The sequence below is a fragment of the Urocitellus parryii genome, chromosome 1, assembly GCF_045843805.1.
Source record: "Urocitellus parryii isolate mUroPar1 chromosome 1, mUroPar1.hap1, whole genome shotgun sequence".
In the NCBI taxonomy this organism is placed as follows: Eukaryota; Metazoa; Chordata; class Mammalia; order Rodentia; family Sciuridae; genus Urocitellus; species Urocitellus parryii.
This window is the reverse complement of record NC_135531.1, coordinates 252,022,759-252,044,615: the sequence shown is the minus strand read 5'-3', so window position 1 is coordinate 252,044,615 and position 21,857 is coordinate 252,022,759. Positions and strand designations below refer to the sequence as shown.

The following is a 21,857-nucleotide window of genomic DNA, read 5'->3' as shown; positions in this document are numbered from 1 at the left end:
TCATAGGGGACACCTTTGGCTAATTGTACTTTACAACTAGAATAGCTGGTTCAAGGCATTAATTGAATGTAAGTATAATCTTTTCAGCCTTTGCAGTGTGAAATAAGCATTAAGATTGATTGTTGAATACAGCATTTCCTTGGAAAACACCTCAGAACATTAGTTTTATGGTTATGAATGTATGTGCCAGTACTTCTCAGCCTACATTGTGGATGTGAGCTTCTGTGGACTGCTTCTCTGAGTCATTGACTCAAATGTTGTTTATGTTTCTTCGTGTAATAAAATAATTTTTCTATTTCTGCTGCTAACCTAGCTGATAAGACTGTGATTTACTTAGTTTTTACAAGAGCAAAAAATTTAAGTACTCTATTTACATGTCATAGTCTTTACAACTATGCTATGTTACTGTTTATATATTACAAATAAACTAAAATACATGTAAATAGTTTATCTAATGTTAAACAACTAATTTGAGATGAACATGGGACTCAAACCTAGGTCATTCCCAAAGCCACTGCTTTTAACATAACACAAAACAGAACAGGTGTGTGTGTGTGTGTGTGTGTGTGTGTATTCACAGATCTCAAGAACAAATATGATAATGGAAAAACCGAGGCACAATGCTTTGGAAAGGAGATCAGTCTTTAGACTTTAATTTTGCAGTTCCTTGTGATAAGATCATTCTTGCATCTTCAGATTTTTAACTCTTCCAAATCCCCTTGTCTGGATCCATTCAACAAACAACAAGCAACCTTCTGATTTTGATATAAATCTAACTCTAGCTATGCCCTGATCACAAGATTTCTCAGTACAAAAAAATAAATTGGGCTTTTAGTATCTACTTGATTTTCAGGTTAACGTTTTATTACAGAGGTTTCGGGGATTGATTATCCCTGGACACTAACAAGAATACATCTCCATGTGTTCAAAAACAGAATGTGATCCAAGTACATTCTCCATTAGTCAATAACAATGTCATTTCCATTTTTTTTTCAGGTACACTTATTCATAGTAGTGAAGAAATGAGAAAAATAGGAAGACACTGACCCAGTGTCTTCATCAGACATCAGCGAATACAGGAAGGTGACTAAGCAAACTTAAACTGGAAAATACATTACAAGGAGACATCATCTACTGGGTGAAGAGTAGGCCACATAGCTCACCAGGATTTGGGCTGGGTACCAAAAGGGAAAGGTTAAAAAACACAAAGTTCAGCATTGTTCTAGAAGCCACAAGAGGGGAAAATTTTTCAAAAAATTGCCCACTGAGTACAGAACATTTGATAAAAATGATTTAGAAAGAAAACAAAAACAAGCCAAAGATAAAGAAGAAAAGGGGAACTGAGTATCAATAGATTATCTTAACCTCAGGATAGTATTTATAAAATCAATTTTATAAAATAAAATTTGGCGTATTAATTAAAAAGGGATTACCTATAGTCACCTGTTTATGCAGTTTAATTGAAAAATGAAAATTACACTCTAGCAAATCTTCAAACAAAATAAGAAATAGTAAATAAATTATCAAATAAACAGCAACTTCCTATTGCTATAAGATGAAAAGTTCCCACTGCTCTAAGATAAAGGGCTCATGAGCTCTTAAAAACAAATAAATATCTAAACCTTCACGAAGGCTACCTCAACATACAAAGAATTTCTTCCTAATGCCCATGATGATAAGGTTATAAACCTACAGTATTACTGATAGATCTTTAAACAAATTTTAATTAAGTTTTTATAACAATAGGTTGTTTAATAAAATTATAATTTAAATATGTAATTGTACATAATATAAAAAAATATAGTATACTGTTGTAAAAAAAATTTCATGTGAAAATACAAAGCTAATTAAAAAAAGGAAGATAGGACTTTTAATCTGAGGAAAAAAGAGAATTCAAGGGATCTATAAACTTGGATACAAACAATTATATCTTTATTTCCACTAATCTCTGACTAAAATTTAAATTTTCTTCAAATTTAAAACTAAGCTACAAAATACAATTGTGCAATAAGTAATACTTGTGATTTTGTCACTGATAAAAATCATGTTTTTTCATATAATTATTGCGGCATCTCAAAACAGCACTTACATTCATCTCTTCTTTGAAATTATATTAGTTATTAGATTTATTGCTACTGATTGATTGATTGAGATGAGATCTTCCCAAATTGCCCAGGTTGGTCTCTAACTCCTAGGCTCAAGGGATCCTCATGCCTCAACCTTTCAGGTAGCTAGAACTATAGGTGTGAGCCGCCATGTACAGATCACAGCTAAATTTTTTTATATCATGTTATAAACAGCACACGTTAAGTCACATATTTGTCTCATTAAGATTTTAGTAACCATATATTTCAGTATAACTGGTTACTTTTGTGATCTTATGTACTTTACTTCAGGCATTTAAAAAATTCTGACAAGGGCCCTTGTCAAACTGCAAACAGGGATGTTATACAAAAAGAACAAAAAGTTAAAAACCTCTGATCTAAACTGTATGATTTAAGAAAACATTGGGCTGGGGATGTGGCTCAAGCAGTAACACGCTCGCCTGGCATGTGCAGGGCACTAGGTTCGATGCTCAGCACCACATACAAATAAAATAAAGATGTTGTGCCCACCAAAAACTAAAAAATAAATATTTTAAAAAATTCTCCCCCCCTTTAAAAAAAAGAAAGAAAACATAAAGTTCTTTCTGAATTATAATCCTGTTGTCAATTAGTAGTTATGCTAAAAATTTAGCAGAGATAGATAGCTTTTAAAATGCTTAACTTAGAAAAGAAAAATTACTAGGGCTGGGGCTGTGATTGTAGAGTGCTCACCTCACATGTTTGAAGCACTCTGTTCAATTCTCATCACCACATAAAATAAAAAAATAAAGGTATTATGTCCATCTACAACTAACAAATATAAAAAAGAAAAGAAACATTACTAGAATTTTTTTAAAGTAATAAAAAACAAGTTGGGCTTGTTGAAACATGACTAAAAAGTGTATGCATGCATTTAATAATTATAAATTTAAAAATTCTTTCTTTGGAAACCAAACTGCTAGAATTTGATTTCATCAAATTGACTAATAGGACTAACATCCTCTATACTCTATGGTAAGAACTAGTCACTGGGCTGGGGATGTGGCTCAGGCGGTAGCACGCTTGCCTGGCATGCGTGCGGCCCGGGTTCGATCCTCAGCACCACATACCAACAAAGATGTTGTGTCCGCCGAGAACTAAAAAAATAAATAAATAAATATTAAAGATTCTCTCTCTCTCTCTCTCCTCTGTCACTCTCTCTTTAAAAAAAAAAAAAAAAAAGAACTAGTCACTGAAAGGCAACACAAATATGAACTTACAATACCAAAAACTGTTAAATTTGTTTATTTACCTAGTAATTTTATTGTTAGTGCTAATATTATTATTTAGGTTTTTTTGGAAGATAATAAACAAAAGAAATAAGTTTAGCTTTAAACAAGATATAAACTCAAAAATATTTGTATTCATGAAGTCATAAAAAGATAAAGAATACATTAAACAATCCATGGAAAGCTTTTTGCATTGTTAACTATTATTTATATATTAACTTTCAACACTGTCCTCACCTGCCCACCGGCTACAATGGCTCCAAAGAGATGCAATAAGCAACACTTAAGACTTTCCTTGAGATGTTCACTTTCCTGAAAACATTCTGTGAATACACAAATAAACAAATAAGTAAAATTTTTCTTTCACAACATGATTCTTCTCTAAAGAATGTGGGAAATTAAAACATGAAGAGCTATTTGTGAAAAGTCTAAATAGTATCAAATGTTAAGACTGAAAAGCATTTTGCAATAGGAAAGGAAAACAGAAACCATTGTTCAGATAGCATTTTAGGTATTGTATGTATGATATCTCATTTTATTCCCACAATATTCCCTATAAAGATATCTTGCCCCCTTTATACATGAGCAAACAGAAGTTGAGAAGTTAATATCTTGCCTGAAGTAACATGGCTACTAAGTACCAGAGTTAGACATTAACCCAATCCTAACATAAAATTAAGACGTTTTTTACGACTACTCCTTTCTCTTATTAGTCTAAGTCACTTTAATTAGTCAATTATACAATGAAAGAGTTAAATAAAACATTTCTGGGGTCCATTCCAAGGCCAGTATTCTAAAATTCTAGTACCAATAGTAACTTTTCTTTTAACGTCATACATTATTTTATTATTTTTAAAATATTACAAATACAGGTGACAGAAAAAACTAAAACAGCATAAAAATTCTGACAAGGAAAAATATGTCTCCCTCTGACCTCTTCCCACCTTTAAAAAAAAGAAAAAGTACTGGGCATAATGGTGCACACCTATATAATCCTAGCTAAGGCTGAGGAAGGAGGCTCTCAAGTTTAAGCCCAAGTTTATTTTGAGACAGTCTCCTGAACAACACAGTGAGACTGTCTCAAAATAAAAAATAAAAAGGGATAGCGATGTAGCTCCACGGTAAAGCACCCCGAGTTCAATAATAAAAAAGAAGGATAGAAAAAGGAAGAAAGGAAGGAAGGGAGGGAGGGAAGGAGGGAAGGAGGGAGGGAGGGAGGAAGGAGAAAGAGAAAAGAAGAAAGTATATACAGTCTTCCCTCAATATTGGGGGTGATTTGTCCAGAATACCAAAATCCAAGGATGTTCAAGTCCTGTATATAAAATAGTATATAACCTATGCACATCCTCCTGTATACTTTTGTGATCTCTAGATTATTTATAATACAATGTAAATGAATGTCATATAAATAGTTCTTAATGTTGGGCTGGGGTTGTAGCTCAGTGGTAGAGTGCTTGCCTTGCATGCGTGAGACCCTGGGTTCGATCCCCAGTACCACATAAAAATAAACAAATAAAAATAAAGATATTGTGTCCATCTACAACTAAAAGAATTTTTAAAAAATAGTTCTTTTTTTTTAAAGAGAGAGTGGGAGGGAGAGAGAGAGAGAGAGAGAGAGAGAGAGAGAGAGAGAGAGAGAGAGAATTTTAATATTTATTTTTTGGTTATCGGCGGACACAACATCTTTGTTTTGTATGTGGTGCTGAGGATCGAACCCGGGCCGCACGCATGCCAGGCGAGCACGCTACCACTTGAGCCACATCCCCAGCCCCTAAAAAAAAAAAAAAGAAAGAAAAAATAGTTCTTAATGTTGTATTTTTTATTTATTCATTTTTTTTGTAATGCTAAGGATCAAACACAGTGCCTTACACATGCTAGGCATGCGCTCTGCCAGCCCTATATTCTTTTTTACATTTTTTTTTTAGTTGTAGATAGCTACAATACCTTTATTTAAATAATTAATTTATTTCTATGTGTCACTGAGGATCAAACCCAGTGCCTCACACTTGCTAGATAAGCGCTCTACCACTGAGCTACAACCCTAGCCCATTATGTTGTATTCTTTGGGAATGATAAGAAAAATATCTGTACATGTTCTGTATAGATGCAAATTTTTTCTGATTATTTTTAAACCGTGGTTCAATCTAAAGATGTGAAATTCACAGATATGGAGCCTTGTAGCATGCTTTATGTTTTTTACAAATGCGTAACAATTTTACACACACCTTCCTCCCTCCCCCTCCTCTTCCCTCCCCCTCCCGCCCCTCCCTCCCTCTCCCTCTCCCTCTCCCTCTCCCCCTCTCTCTCTCTCTCTCTCTCTCTCTCTCTCTCTCTCTCTCTCTCTCTCTGGTTGTAGAGGGATACAATACCTTTATTTTATGTATTTATCTTTATGTGGTGCTGAGGATCAGACCCAGGGCCTCACACATGCTAGGCAAGTGCTCTACCATTGAGCTACATACAACCCCAGCCCCGAATTACTACATCTTAACAGGTAAATCTACCTTATTCATTTTTGATCATAAAACACATAACACTATAATGATGTACACTTACTTAACCATTTGTACTGATAAAGTATTACACTACACCCCTTTCTTGATAATTTTGTAATGAATATTGTTTTGCATACATCACTGCACACTTAGAAAAGATCATGACAGAATTACTTTCAATTTTATACACAACACTACCAAAAAGAAAGCTTTGAGGTAAAATGTATCGATAGAAATTTGTGACTTAAAAATTAAGTCATTTCAGCTATGTCAGAATAATCAGCACTACACAAGACTTCCTGCTTAAACAAACAAAATTTTAAAACAAGAAAACAAAAAACTAGAAAAAAGGACAAAATACGTTCCAGAAAGACAGAGAACTATGATACACAAAAGAAGGAAAACAAACAAGCCCAAGAATCACCTGAGATTTCTGTTCAAAGACACTTTCTGGGGTATTACACAGAAAGGGGGAACCCAAAAAGAACATGACTATTTTCTGAGTTTTGGAGACAGATGTCAACAATTGGTAGGTCTACACAACTGGAATTTGTAAAGCAGGGTATTAAATGGAGGAAGCCACACAAAGTAATCCAAAAATATGCATAGGACTTGTTTTGTATCAAAATATTAATCCTCACATGATAATGTGAAATTCCACAAGACAAGCAAACAACTACAGAGAAGCTGTAGACTGAATAATTTTTCTGATTTAATACAGAACTAGAGAATGACAGAGTTCCTATCAGCCACAATGAACATACAAGAGAGGTAACAGATATAAATAATGCAAAAATGATATACCATACAATCTGAATCACAACACTGCTGGGGTGGCTATATTACTATCTAACAATACACACAAGGAGTAATACCATAGGTAGAAAGGAATATTTCATTATAAAAAATAGGCCATGAAAATAAAGCCTAATGTTCTCTTACCATAATAGAATTATAAAGTAATGAAATAAAAATATCTAGAGACCTTTTTCATGAAGATAGCACAAGTGAAGAAAATCTTAATTCCTCCTAAAATCAGAGCTAACCAAAGGACAAGGAAGAGGTGCTAAAAGGTCTATAATCACACACAAAAATATATCTGGGCTGGAGCTGTGGCTCAGTGGTACAGAGCTTGCCTGGCATGTGTGAGGCCATGGGTTTGATCCTCAGCATCACATATAAATCAATAAAATAAAAGATCCATTGACACCTAAAAAGATAAAAAATTGAACAACAAAAAAAAAGAATATCCATGTCACCTACTTTTGGTATCAGAAGCCAATGTAGCCCAAAGATAGCCCAATTATCCTTGGAAGAATGCCCCCAGAAGAAACAATCTTGACTATTATGCCTTCATCAATATCCTCCTAACTAACTGGACAAAGGAGACAATAATATACTTGTGTTCTTTGTGGATAACAACATCAACAAGCACCAGATAAACAGTGAATATGCTCTACAACATCAAAATGGCCAAAGCCAACACCCTAATCAGGCCTGATGGAAAGAAAAAGACATATGTTCTACTGACTCCTGACTATGATGCTGTCAAAAAAAATGAAGTCACCTGTGTCCAACTAGCCAATTCAAAACAATTATGTACCACATAAAACCATGTTGATCAATGACACACTGAGTATACAATGATGGTGCCATAAGATTACAATAAAGCTGGAAAATTCCTATCACCAGATCAAATTGTAGCTGTCTTATCATTACTCAAATGTTTGTGGTGAGGCTAATGTAAACAAACATAGCGGTGCCAGTTGTATAAAAGTATTGCCCACACAATTATATGCAGTACATAATTGACCATAATAAATGATAATAAATGACCATATTACTGGCCCTGTATTATTAAACTATAATTTTAATCTTTATTTTACAATATTCTTCTACTTATTAAAAAAAAAGTTTATTGTAAATCAGCAAGCCATGTTTCATAGGCAGCAGCCTCATGTGTTTGTCATGTCTACTGACTGCATTTATGTACACTCTTAAGATGTTGGCAAAATGATAAAATCATCTAATGATGCATTTCATAGAACAAACCCATCATTAAGTGGCACATGACTATGTTTTTTCACTATAAATCAAAAAAAGAATCTGAGCGACACCTGCAATCCCAGTGACTGAGGAGGCTGAGGCAGGAAGATCACAAGTTTGAGGCTAGCCTGGGCAACTTAGTAAGACCTTGTCTCAAAATAAAAAAGGGCTGAGGTTGTGACTCAAGGGTAGAATGTTCCTGGATTCAATCCCCAGTACTTCAAAGAACAAAAGAAGGAACTAAAGAATCCCCAAACATTTGCCAATTAACACATTCCTCTTATTCTAAAATTAAATTGTTCAACAAATACAAATCGTATACAAATGGAATACAAAATGATGTATTGAAATATGTTGTGGAATGGCTAAATCAAGCTAATTTACACAGGCATAACCTTGTTTTTGTGTAACGAGAACACTTAAAAATTGCTACTCTTGGGCTGGGGCTATAGCTCAAAGGCAGAGCACTTGCCTAGCATGCATGAGGCACTGGGTTTGACCCTCAGCACCACATAAAAATAAATAAAATAAAGGCATTCTGGGGGCTGGGGTTGTGGCTCAGTGGTAGAGCACTTGCCTAGCATGTGTGAGGCACCAAGTTCAATCCTCAGCACCACATATAAACAAATAAAAAATAAAGGCCCATCAACAACTAAAAACAAAAATATTTTAAAAAATTAAAAATAAAGGCATTCTGTCCATCTATAATTACAAAAAACTTTTAAGAGGCTGGGGTTGTGGCTCAGTGGTAGAGTGCTCACCTAGCACATGTGAGGCACTAGGTTCAATCCTTAGCACCACATAAAAATGAAATAAATATATTTTTAAAAATTTTTTAACTAAAAAAAAACTGCTACTTTCTTAGTAATATTCAAGTATACAACACCTTATGATCAACTACAGTCAATACTGTACATAATACAGCTGTTGAATCTTTCTTCTAGTCTAAATGAATTTTGAATCCCCTGAACAACATCTCTCCAATTCCCCCAACAACACATTTCTTTTTTTTCCCCACATTTTATAGTGGTACATTATGATTGCACATAATGATGGGATTTGTTTTACATATTCATACATGCACACAATATAACAATATAATTTGGCCAATATCACTCCACAGCATTTCCCCCTCCTCCCCCACCTCTCACCTCTTGATCCCTTTCCTATACTCCCTTTGATTTTCATGAGATCCATCCCCAACTCTTTTCCTTGTTCCTTTCTAGCTTCCACATGAGAAAAAAACATACAATCCTTGACCTTTTGAGTTTGAATTATTTCACTTAACATAATCATCTCTAATTCCATCCATTTTCCTGAAAATGACATAATTTCATTTTTCTTTATGACTGAATAAAACTCCTTTGTGTACATATACTACATTTTCTTTATTCATCCATCTGCTGATGGACACATAGACTGGTTCCATAGTTTGGCTGTTATAAACATGGGTATATATTTATCACTGTAGTATGGTGACTTTCATTCCTCAGGTTAAATACAAAGGAGCAAAAAAAAAAAAAAAAATACAAAGGAGCAGTATTGCTGGGTCTTAGTTGTTTCATGCCCAGTGTTTTGAGGGACCTCCATACTGATTTCCATAGTGGTTGTACTATTTTATAGTCCCACCAACAGTATAAAAGTGTTCCTTTTCCTCCACATCCTCTAGCATTTATTATTATTGTTGTTGTTGTTATTATCGTTTTGGTACTGGGGATTGAACCCAGGGGTGCTTAACCATTTAGCCACATCCCAAGTCCTTTTTATTTTTTGTTTTGAGACAGGGTCTCACTAAGTTGTTGAGACTGACCTTGCACTTGTGATCCTCCTGCCTCAGCCTCCTGAGTTGCATCACCATGTCTGGCTATTGTCTGTATTTTTTATGACTGCCATTCTAACTGGTGTAAGATGAAATCTCAGTGTAGTTTTGAATTGCATTTTGCTAACTGCTAATGATGTCAACAACCAATTTCTTTTATTTACATATATATATATATATTTATATTTATATATATATATATATACATACATACACACATATATGTAAATAATATATATATATACACACATATATGTAAATATATATATACACATTTTAGTTAGGTGGTGGACACAATACCTTTATTTTATTTTTCTGTGGTGCTGAGGATCAAACCCAGTGCCTCATGCATGCCAAGTGAACACTCCACTACTGAGCCCCAGCCCCAGCCCAACAACCAATTTCTTAATAACTATTGTTTAAAAAAATAAAAAATTGGCAAGTGTTTTAAATGAAAATTAAACTGAGTACAGCAAATTCTGTGAGGTACAGTTAAAGCAATGCTTCACAAAACAATTTATACCTCAAGATGTGCATATTTAAAAAGAAGTTCTAACAAAAAGGTTTAATTAAAGATCAAATTTTCTATTGGAAGAAGTCAGAAAAAGAAGCGCAAGTTAAACTTTTAAGTAAAAGGGAAGTAATAACAGAAGTAGGGCTAATTACTGAAAATAAGTCATCAAACAAAAATCACAATGAAATGAAAACCTGCTTCAGTGAAAAGATGAATATAACTTTAAAACCTCTAGCTAGACTGATCTAGAAAAACAGAGAAAATATAAATTTCCGATATCAGGAACAAAAGAGGGGGCAACAAACCAGATTCCCTGGACTTTGAAAAGATCATAAAAAAGTGTTATAAAAAACATTATACCAATTCATTCAACAACACAAATGAAAAACACAAATTTTTAAAGACATGAATTTCAAAACCTAACAGAAGAAGAAATCTGAATAATTCCCTATTTAGTATAAAAATTGACTCCAGAATTTAAAACCTTCTCACAAAGTAAATTCTAGGCTGAAATGGCTTTGCCAAATAATACTAAGGAAACCATAATAACAATTTCAAACCAATTCTCACAAAAAAAGAGAGGGAAAGAAAACACTGCTAGAGTCACTTAATAAGGCCAGAATTACTGCTTAAGACATCCATCTGTGGCGCTTTGCTATATCAACTTGAGCACAGTAAGACAAATTTTGCTACCAAGAAGGGAAGTGTTACTGTAACAAATACCTAAAAATGTGGAAGCAGCTAGGGTAGAGGTTAAAAGAGTTCTGGGGTGCTAGAACTATGAATCATAAGGGCAATTATTCTGGTGAGGTCTCAGATGAAAATAAAGAACAAATTATTGAAATCTAGAGAAAGGCAATATTTGTTTAAAGTGACAAGGAACTTGGCTGAAGTCGACACTACACTTTGTTGACACCAGACTGTGTCATAGAGTTGTGTAAAAGCTAAAAACTTCAAGTGACAAATGGGATATTTAGATGAGGTGATTTCTAATCAAAGTTGGAAGAGCAGCTTGATTTTTCCTGTAAAACAGAAAAAAATATGCAAAAAAAGAACAAGAACTTAAAGATTTTGAAAATTCTCATCCTATCCACATTGTAAAAACTGAGAAAGCCTGTACTGAAAAAAATGCTAAAGTGTGACTGAACAATCATTTGATATGTTGAGGTATAACTCCTGAACTGCCTTAGCCATCTCAGCTGAGGCCAGGAATACCAGCAAAGATATTACCATTTTTAAATAAAGGAAACAGAGAAAATGGGAAGGAATGAAGGTATACTACAAGACTTCTTGAATTCTACAGGACCACAAAATACAGCTATTCAGTGATGACACGCTGCTCTTCAAGGAAAAGGAAGGCAATTTAGAGATGAGAGCTGCCACTCCTTCTCAGACCCAGAGGGCAATGGTGTTTCTTCCTCCTACATTTCTCAGGTTTTAGTAGATCAGCAGGACCCCACCTAGTACCTTAGGGGCAGGGCTGCCCTCAACCATGTGGGTGGTGCCCTTATAGACAGTCAAGGTGCAAAGATGCTCTTCAGGGCCAAGACATTAGGCTATTGGGTAGAATAAATGTATTCTGCATATGATAAACACATAAGTTTGGGGGATCAGAGGTGGAATATTATAAACTGAACTGTGCCCCCCCACACATACCTAGCTTTATAAGCTGAAGCTCTACTTCTGTCCTCAGTTGATTAGGACCTTTGAGGATATGCCCAAGGTTAAATGAGATTGTAAAGGTAAAGCCTTGATCTAAGAGAACTGTCCTTGTTAGAAGAAAAAACATCAGTGTTTCTTTCCAACATATAAGGTAGCAAGCAGGAGATAATCTACAAGCCACAAAGAGATCTCACCAAAAATCAAATCTTGCTGGACTGTTGACCTTTGACTTTCCAGTCTCCAGAACTGTGAGGAAATAAATTTCTGATATTTAAAGTCACTTAGTCTATAGTATTTTGGTATGGCAGCTAGAGCAGACTAGGACAATCACCTTGATACAAAAATTACACAAGATATAACAAAGAAAAAAGCCCTAAAAATCTGCATGTCACTTGAACGTAGAAACAAAAATCTTTAAAACATTAGCAAGTCAAATGAAGTATTACATAAAAAGGATAATACTATTGTATAATCATGACCAAAGGTGGTTTAGCACATAAATGCAATGTTAGTTTAACATTGAAAAATCAATCTCAACAACTAACAGACAGAAGTGGGGGAAAAAAAAAAGGCAACACACACTCAAAAATATAAAAACCACCTCAAACAGATGCAGTGAAAATATGTGGAAAAAGTCAACATCTATTCAAAATAAGATTTACTCTAATTAATGAAAGGCATCAATTAAAAATTCAGTAGCTAACATCCTACTTAATAACTAATATACTTAACAGCTAACATCATGATTTTTTTCCCCTGTACTTATAGAAACAAGAAAAAAAGTCTCCTTTTACCACTTCACCAGTATAAAAAGGCATATAGTTTAGTAAGAAAAAAAAACTGTTTTGCATACAACAGGACTGTATACATATACAACGCTAAGAAATAACATAAGAATTACTATAAATTTATTGGTGAATTTATTTAGCAAAGTCACAGGGCACAATATAATTAGACAAAAATAAACCATATATATATGTATGTATGTATGTGTATATATATATATATACACACATATATATTTATATTTTTTAACAAACAATTGGAAAATACATTAAAAATTATTTACAAACCCAAAGTACATAAATACCTTGGGATAAATTAACAAAATATGTGCACAACCTATACATGCAGGATATAAAGGCTGTTATAGGATACTGTGCTTCCTATAAAGCAGGGTGGCTCCCAGAGCCATCAATTTGGTCCCATAATTTCATTTGAAAGACCAAAGAATGGCCCTTGGACTGCTGCTGAATAAAAACACCTTATACTATTTCACTGGCATGCTGACTTTCTGGTCCTGTATCTTCTAAAGGAGGCCAGTTCTGGGTGTGGCTCATTATGAATACTTGAGTTTCATTACCTAGCTAACACCAATGTCACTACTGGTGGTCACAAAGAGTAGCACTGCAATTATCATCATTAAGCAAAAAATGAACTATTTCTGTCTTACTTCACAGAAGGAAAAAAAAAAAGGAAAACTAAAGCAAATATGGCAAAATGTTAAGTTCTGACAAATTTGAGGAGGCAATACACCCTAGAAACAGAGTGGTTTTTTCCTGTTATGCAAATTTTTCTGTATTCTTGAGAGGTGGCATAATCACCGTTGGTTTGGACAACTTTGTAAGATTCTGTCTCAATTTTTTTTAAAAAATTGGGGGGAGGGGTGGATTGGGGGATGTAGCTAAGTGGTAGAGCAACTGTCTCATAAGTACAAGGCCCTGGGTTAGATCCTCAATACCATGCAAAAAATAATTATAAATAAATAAATATCTTGAAGTTCTAAAATATACTATAATCATTAAAATATTCAAATCATCAAGAAAGAATAAAAATCAGTTCTTCTGGGGCTGGGGATGTGGCTCAAGCTGTAGCACGCTCGCCTGGCATGCGTGCGGCCCAGGTTCAATCCTCAGCACCACATACAAAGATGTTGTGCCCGCCGAAAACTAAAAAATAAATATTAAAAAATTCTCTCTCACTCCTTCTCTCTCTCTGTCTCTCACTCTCTCTTTAAAAAAAAAAATCAGTTCTTCTCAAAAGAACAGAATAATTAAAATGAAAAACAACAATCTCGGCCAAACAAATCAACTACTCCAGTGACATGTTCTCAAACAACCTCCATCTTATAAATTCATAAAGCTGAATTAAGGTCTGAATTAAGAGTAGAATAAAGAGTAAGATAAAATTACGAGTAAGATAAAAATAAAAGGAATTAAAAATGCTACTTACGATAAAAGAAAGGAATAAACTCCACTGTGAGAGAAGCTGGCTTATATTTCTGTCTGTTCTTTTCCACAGAACTAAGGATTCGTCTATTATTAAAAAGAAGTTAATAAAAAATTGTTAACATGGACACGTAGAGAAGACACAATTACAAAAGCAGCTATAAAACAAATTTAATATTTTTCTTTCATTTGTATATTGAACATCTTTCAGAACCAGCATAATCTTGAAAAAAAATCAGTAATTTAAATACTGCTAAAGGACTTCTTCTTTTAAATTATACATAATGCTGGGAATGGAGGTGCACACCTGCACACCTATAATCCTACCTAGTCAGGAGACTGAGACAAAAGGACTATTTAAGTTCAAGGTGAGCCTGGACAATTTATCCAGATTCTATCTGAAAATAAAATAAAAAGGGTTTGAACACAGCTCAGGGGTAGAGTGTTTGCCTAACAAGAGTGAGGCCCTGCGTTCAATCCTCAGTTAAAAAAAAAAAAAAAATTATGCATCATGCAGCCAGGTTGTTTCCACTAACTGGAGACTGAAAAACGAACTAGCCCTTAAATTTTCCAATTTACAAAAGAATCAGTTCACAATACTACTAAATTAACAGGTAAGTCTAAGTGGCCTATTATAATACAACTGAAATTCCAGAAAAAAGAGGTTACTCTGCCACTTTCTGTGATTTTATCTGAACACAGTGGGTCCAGATTATTAGCTTCTTTCACTTTAAGGACATGGATCCAATATGAGCTGGGTTTGTTTTCAATTTCCAGTAGCTTTTTTTTTGACAGTACTAGGGCTCTAACCCAGGGTTTTGGCATTTGAGGGGAGCATTCTACCACCAAGCTACTTCCTCAGGCCCTTTTTAAATTGAGACAGGGTCTCATCACATTGCCTAGGCTCACCTTGAACTTGTGAACTTGTGATCCTCCTACCTTAGCCTTGTGACTAGCTGGGATTACAGTGTGTACTACACCAAGGACCCTGCTGACAAATTCCAATAGTTTTGATGGATGTTTTCTACACACTTTGGAAAGGCCAATACAAATTCCATGTGCTTTTTTAAAATTTTTAGTTGTACCTGGGCTCAATACCTTTATTTTATTTATGTGGAGCTGAGGATCGAACCCAGTTTCCCACACATGCAAGGTAAGCACTCTACCACTGAGCCACAACCCCAACCCTCCATGTGCTTTTTTTTTAGTTGCTGATAGGCCTTTATTTATTTATTTTTTGGGGGGTGCTGAGAATCGAACCCAGTGCCTCACACATGCCAGGCAAGTGAGCTACTACTGAGCCCCAGCCCCAGCCCCCTCCGTGTGCTTTTACTCAGAAAATTCATTTAAATTCAATGCAAAATGAACCTATTAGATGGGCATGATCGTATAGAGATTAGAGTATAAATGCTATTGTTATGATACATTCAATAATGAATTGGTGAAATTTTTTAAAAATTACAGGCATTTCATTTCCTTCCCTGAAAAAAAACACATAGCATTATTAGGTAAAGCCAATGTAAGTGAAAATACCTGAAGTATAGCTACTAAGAAATTCTGTACATCTAAACAAGATATACACTAGTTTAAGATACCTTCTTCTTAATGACCATAATTAAAGTATTGAAATTACTTTCTTTATAATTCAAAACAAGGAAGAAAAACTAATTGACCACAGAATAAACCAAATAGAACAGGTACAGCAGAACTCACTGATAGCAGAATAAAGAATCCTAAGATCCAGATCTAACGTCTAGATTCACTAGAAATCACCTCAGACATTATTTTCTACTGCACTACTTTCCAAATCTAAGCCTATTTCCAATGTGTGAAAGTCATAAAAATGATCATACCTCCTATATTTAATTTCAAACATGACATCTTAGAACATTATTAGCTCTTCTTTTTAAGATCTTTATCAAAGACTTTGTATGTCTTTCTAAAAATACAAAATTTACTGGAGTGTCAAAAATTTCAGTTGTATGGCAGAAAATTAACTTAAAAAGATGAAATCTGATTTAACTTTCAGTTAGATTTGTCCATGAGATTATCTCCATTCTGTATTTTATATAAATTGTGGTATTAATGATTAGACTGGTTATATCCTATCCAAACAATCTGTGCTACAAACAATAAACATTCTCACCTGATTAACATAACTTTTATAATTTGATTATCAAAGATGAATTCTCAAATCCCTGTATTAGATGTAACATAAGAACATAAACAACTTCCATATTTGTCATAAAATATTTAATAAGCTAACATAAGGAAAAGGTGAGAACTATTATATTAGAACACAAAAATTAAAGCCTGTTGTTTGCACTGCATGTTTTCAACTGGTTAAAGAACTAAAAAGGAACTTTAGTCTTATAGCATTTTTAAAACATAGCATACTTGATGGCCCCACTTTTATTTGCTATTTGAGCCAAGCACTTAGCACCTGGCAGATTAAAACATATATCAATTAGTTTCTGAGAAGGCTGCAAAATATTTGTTTGCATCTCAGTTTTTATAAGCTGTTTCCCCTGGTTAGGTAGGTTATGCTTCTTTTTTGCTCTCTCACCATGTATAGGACTCAATCATTTCTCTTTTTAACTTTTTATTTGGACATATGTCCAAGTTCCTACAAAAGCAACAACAATAAGAATAGTATAAAGAACAGCAAATACAGTTTACCTAAGTTCATTGTTAACATTTTATCCTAAATCTTCATCATTTACATACTTTCTCCTCATATATACATGAATTAATATAAACACATATTTACTCTTAATATTTTTCCAAATATTTAAAAAGAATTCACATATGTCAATGGTCACCCCTTCATACTATCATGAATATTTACTAAGAATAGGGTTTTAGGGGCTGGGGTTGTGGCTTAGTGGTAGAGCACTTGCCTAGCATGCTTGAGGCACTGAGTTCAATCCTCAGCACCACACAAATGGAAAATAAAGATATCGTGTCTACTTAAAACTAAAAATTAAATATTAAAAAAGAATAGGGTTTTATATAACACCACAGAAGAGCAAAAAAATTAACATTGATAAAATACTTTAATCTACCTCGACATTCCAGTTTTGTCAAATCACTTAAGAACATCCTCTGTAATATTACCCTCCTTCCAGGACAGCTTTCTTTCCAGGGTCAGGTATTGCACTTAGTGTCTCTTTAGCCTCCTTTAATCTGAAATACTCCTACAATCTCTTTTTGTACACTGCTGCTATCCCCATCCCTTTTTTAAAAAATTAGAATTAGAATACAAATCTTTAGGATTTGCTTGGTGTTTCCTCACAAATGATTTCAGATTATGTTTAGATAGAATATCACAAAAGCAATCACGTGTCTTTCTTAGGATATCACATAATAATAATGTTTTTTAGTCACCCACTCAACTGGATTATTTGGTCCAGTACTGTCCAAAATTATTACTAAATTATTTATATGCAATAATCTGTGGGAAGATATTTTTAAATCATGCAAATATCATGCTCTGTTGGAACCCATATATGAATTACGGGTTTGTTTTGAGCAAACACAGAGCAGGGAAGCTGCTTTTCTGGGAAATCCTGGGTGAAATTCCCCAGTTTGAAACCCCAGATCAAGTTGGTGCCCTGCCTCAGCTCACAGCCTTAGGATCAAACACAACCCTCGGGATATGGGCATAACCTATGGAGCACCAAACAACCGGTTTATTGCAAGATCCCAGATACACCAAGAAACAAGATCCCTCCCACCCTGAAACCTTATCCCTGCCTTTGATGTACTTCCCCTTAAATAAGAATTGGGGCTTTTTCAGTTGTTCAGTTCCAGTTCCTATCAGGGCTGTGACACCCATCAGGTGCTCCCCTTTTAAATCTAATATCTGGCTTTGTCTTCATTTCTTACTGATTATTTCTGACTCCCCCGCCCCCAGGAGGCTCACACCTTCTAGCAGGAATCTGCTCTGCTGGGGTGCTGGTTACCTCGCACAGGTACCTCATACTCTAATCAAAACTTTCCCCTGTATTTATTCTCCATTAATAATTAATAAGGCAAGATTGCCTTATCCATTCTTTACTATAATGTGCAAATCAAAATGATAAATTTTTACAACTCCAGCATCCTCTGCACATTTACTAATTGGCACTAGGTATTATACTATATACAATAGCTTTCACATCTTCCTTAGCTACCACTGATATGAACTCTTGAATTCAAGAATTACTACAGTAATTCAATTCTGTAATTATTTTGTGCAAATATTGCCCCAGCTTTGGCAAATAGGAACCCCAGGGGATACATGTTATTTTTCTATAGGAAGGCAATGAGTCCTACTAAACTTGCACTGAGAACAGAGTAAGAACTTAATAAATACATGTTTAAATACATGTCAGAATGAATGAACAAGTCACTTTGAGGGAAGATTTCTTTCCAATAGACTTATTTTATTTCCACTTGAGGAAATTATTCTGTGGGATTCTGCGAACAAAAAAAAAAACAAAAACAAAACAAAACAAACCTGAACTAACAGACCAATAAAACTGGATTACAAGGGGTGCTGGAGCTATGGCTCAGCAGTAGGGTGCTAGCCAAGTGGGAGACACTGGCTTTTTCACTCCCAGCTCCAAATAAAAATAAACAAAATAAAGGTATTGTGTCCATCTACAACTAAAAAAATAATTTAAAAACTAACCTAACTTACATGTGGTATGAAGAGCATCCATTTGTTTCATCAAACAAGAAAGTTCATAAAAATTTAAATGATCATGATTGGAATTATGCTGATTTTAATTAAATATGTTCTATCCGGTTTTGGGGGTAAACAATAAGCACACAAATGCATAAAAATATATACATTCCAAATTTCCATTTAACTTCAGAATCAAAAGTAATATAAATAAAATGTAAGTTATTGCTACAGATCTTGTGTATGGTTTTTCCATGAGCAATTTCTCCTAAGTCGATGATTTGAATCTCCCGGTCAAAGTCAAAGAATCTCAAGTCTGAATTCCTTGCTTTACCATTTACCTCTGAAGTTGTTCTTATATCACTGGCAAGACTCTATGCAATATTAAAGATAATATACAGCTTCAAGCATAATTCCTGGCAAATATATTGCATGTACTCATTAAATGCCACTGTTTATCTTCTATTCCATTCCCCTTTCAGTTGCCATCTTAAATATGTAGAATTCTTTTTCTATATGTTATACTATTTAAAAATTTTCTTCTTGTTTGTAGCTGTCAAAAACTACAATTGTTTTCAATTACCAATTTTACTCTCCTTAAATTTGGTCTGGGCTGGGGATGTGGCTCAAGCGGTAGCGCGCTCGCCTGGCATGTGTGCGGCCCGGGTTCGATCTCAGCACCACATACCAACAAAGATGTTGTGTCCGCCAAGAACTAAAAAATAAATATTAAAAAATTCTCTCTCTCTCTCTCTCTCTCTCTCCTCTCTCACTCTCTCTTTAAAAAAATTTATCAGGTCTATCTTTTTAAAAATCTTCTCTTTCTCATATATTTGAATTCATTTTGCTCTTATTTTAAGGATTTCTTTAAAAGACTCTCCTCTATCATTTTCAGACTGATTTTATGTTCCTTTCTGTACCTGCCTTGCTGTCTATAAAAAGAAATTCTGTCATTGTTTCAAAACTTAAAATGTTCTCTTAGATTTGCCATTGGTGATAAGCATAAGGTGGAAAATGGAGACATGATAAAGAGTAGGAGGAAGAGATACGCTTTCCTTTGAGAAATCTCTGGCATGCATGTCAAAATAGAGGTTCCCATTCTTTGGGAACCAAAGTCCAAAATGAGTATCAAGGCTACAAACAAAGCACTGCTATTTACCTCTTTGCATCTTTAGAGAAACATAAACAACGTACAGGGAGAGGCAAAAGGTAGTAATGATGTTATATGCAACTACTTCCATTTCTACAGCACTTCTAGTCATCATAGAACTGAACTTCTTGCCCCGTTGTGGTAGTTAGGGACATGTCATTAGTTCTGACTTATGAGTTCAGAATGAAAATGTTTTGTGTCACATGACATGACTGAAAAAGAACATTCAATTATCAATGTGAGATCTTGTACCACTTTCTTGTCTCTCTCATGTAGAAAATAGCAAAGCCTAACAAGCTGGCTGTTCTGTCAGGTTGGGACCTTGAGTGAAGAAGGTAAGCAGAACCTCCTGAATACCCACAGTACTAGACAGATAGCATGAACCATAAATAAAGCTTCATTATTCTGTGCCCCTTGTTTATTAAACTATCATAATCTAGTATATTCTGAGTGACACAAAATCTTTACAAAAGAAATTCAAAGACCTTCTCTCTGGAAAAAAAGCACATAATTCAAGAGAAAAGAAAGTGTTCAGAAGGTTATTAGTACCTTCCCATTAATAAACAGTCAAGAAGTGTAAGGATTATGTGATGGCTAACTTTATTAACTTGGCAGGTGTCTTGGGATAAGAATAACTGGTAAATTGGTGGGCTCTGGGTAAAGCATATTGTCTTCCATAATGTTGAAAGCGTGAATAGAATAAAGACTAGCTTCCCTGAGCAACAAGGAATTCTCTAACAGACCAAGTCTCCCATGGCACTTAATCTGCATCTTTGGCTCTCCTGCGTGTCCACCTGCCACCCTACCACCACTGGTTCTCTTGGGTCTTGTTATGGTTTGGATGTGAGGTGTCCCCCAAAAGCTCATGTGTGAGAGACAATGCAAGAAGATTTAGAAGAGAAATGATTGGGTTATGGGAGCCTTAACCAATCACTGAAATAATCCCCTGATGGGATTAATTGAGCAATGACTGAAGGTGGGGAGGTGTGGCTGGAGGAAGTGGGTCATTGCAGGTGTACCTTTGGGGTATATATTTTGTATCTGGTAAGTAGAGTCTCTCTCTCTCTCTCTGCTGCCTGATCAACAAGTGAGATGCTGCCTTCCACCAGACTCTTCCATCATGATGTCCTGCCTCTTGTTGAGCCCCAAAGAATGGAGCCTTCTGTCTATAAATTACAATTGAAACCAGGCTGGAGTTATGGCTCAGTGGTAGAGCACTTTCCCAGCACGTGTGACACACTGGATTTAATCCTCAACACCACATAAAAACTAAATAAATAAAATAAAGGTATTGTGTCCATCTACAACTAAAAAAAAAAAATGACTGAAACCATGAGCCCCCAAATAAACTTTTCCTCTCAAAAATTGCTCTGGTCAATCTTTTAATCAGCAGTGACAAAGCTGACCAAAACAGGTCTCACACCTGCCAAGCTACACTGAAGATTTGGACTTAACAGATTCTGTAATTACACGACCAGTTCCTTATAAAAATTCAGTGCCCCCTCACACACACACACACACACACACACACACACACACACACACAAATCCTACACATTGTATTGGTTCTATTTTTCTGGAGAACCAAACTCATATAGACAAATTCTCTCAAGGTGTATAGTAAATGTAGAAACACTCAGAGAGGATTCTTGTATTTTCATAATTGAAGCACATGTTCCCATTATTTCTCTTCTTGCCTTAACTAAACGATATCTTCTTTTTTAAAAATAAATTGACAATAAATGCATATTTATTTACTGTATACAACATGATATTCTGAAATATGTATATACTACAGAATTGCCAAATCTAGCTAATTAACATATGTAATACCCCATATACTACTTTTTTTATTTGGTAATAGTAATTAAACCCAGGGACACTTTTCCAATATGCTACATCCCCAGATCTTTTTTTACATT

General features: G+C 34.7%; 1 protein-coding gene across 1 annotated transcript in view; it reads right to left on the bottom strand.

The window, feature by feature from the left end:
• The window catches only part of Nbeal1 (neurobeachin like 1), a 195,151-nt gene that overhangs the window by 139,709 nt on the left and 33,585 nt on the right, over positions 1–21,857 (bottom strand). The window contains exons 7-8 of the mRNA XM_026405354.2: positions 14,121–14,203; positions 3,590–3,675 (exon numbers count right to left, since the gene is read on the bottom strand). Coding sequence (XP_026261139.2) covers positions 3,590–3,675; positions 14,121–14,203 — 169 coding nt within the window. The remainder of the gene's footprint in view (positions 1–3,589; positions 3,676–14,120; positions 14,204–21,857) is intronic.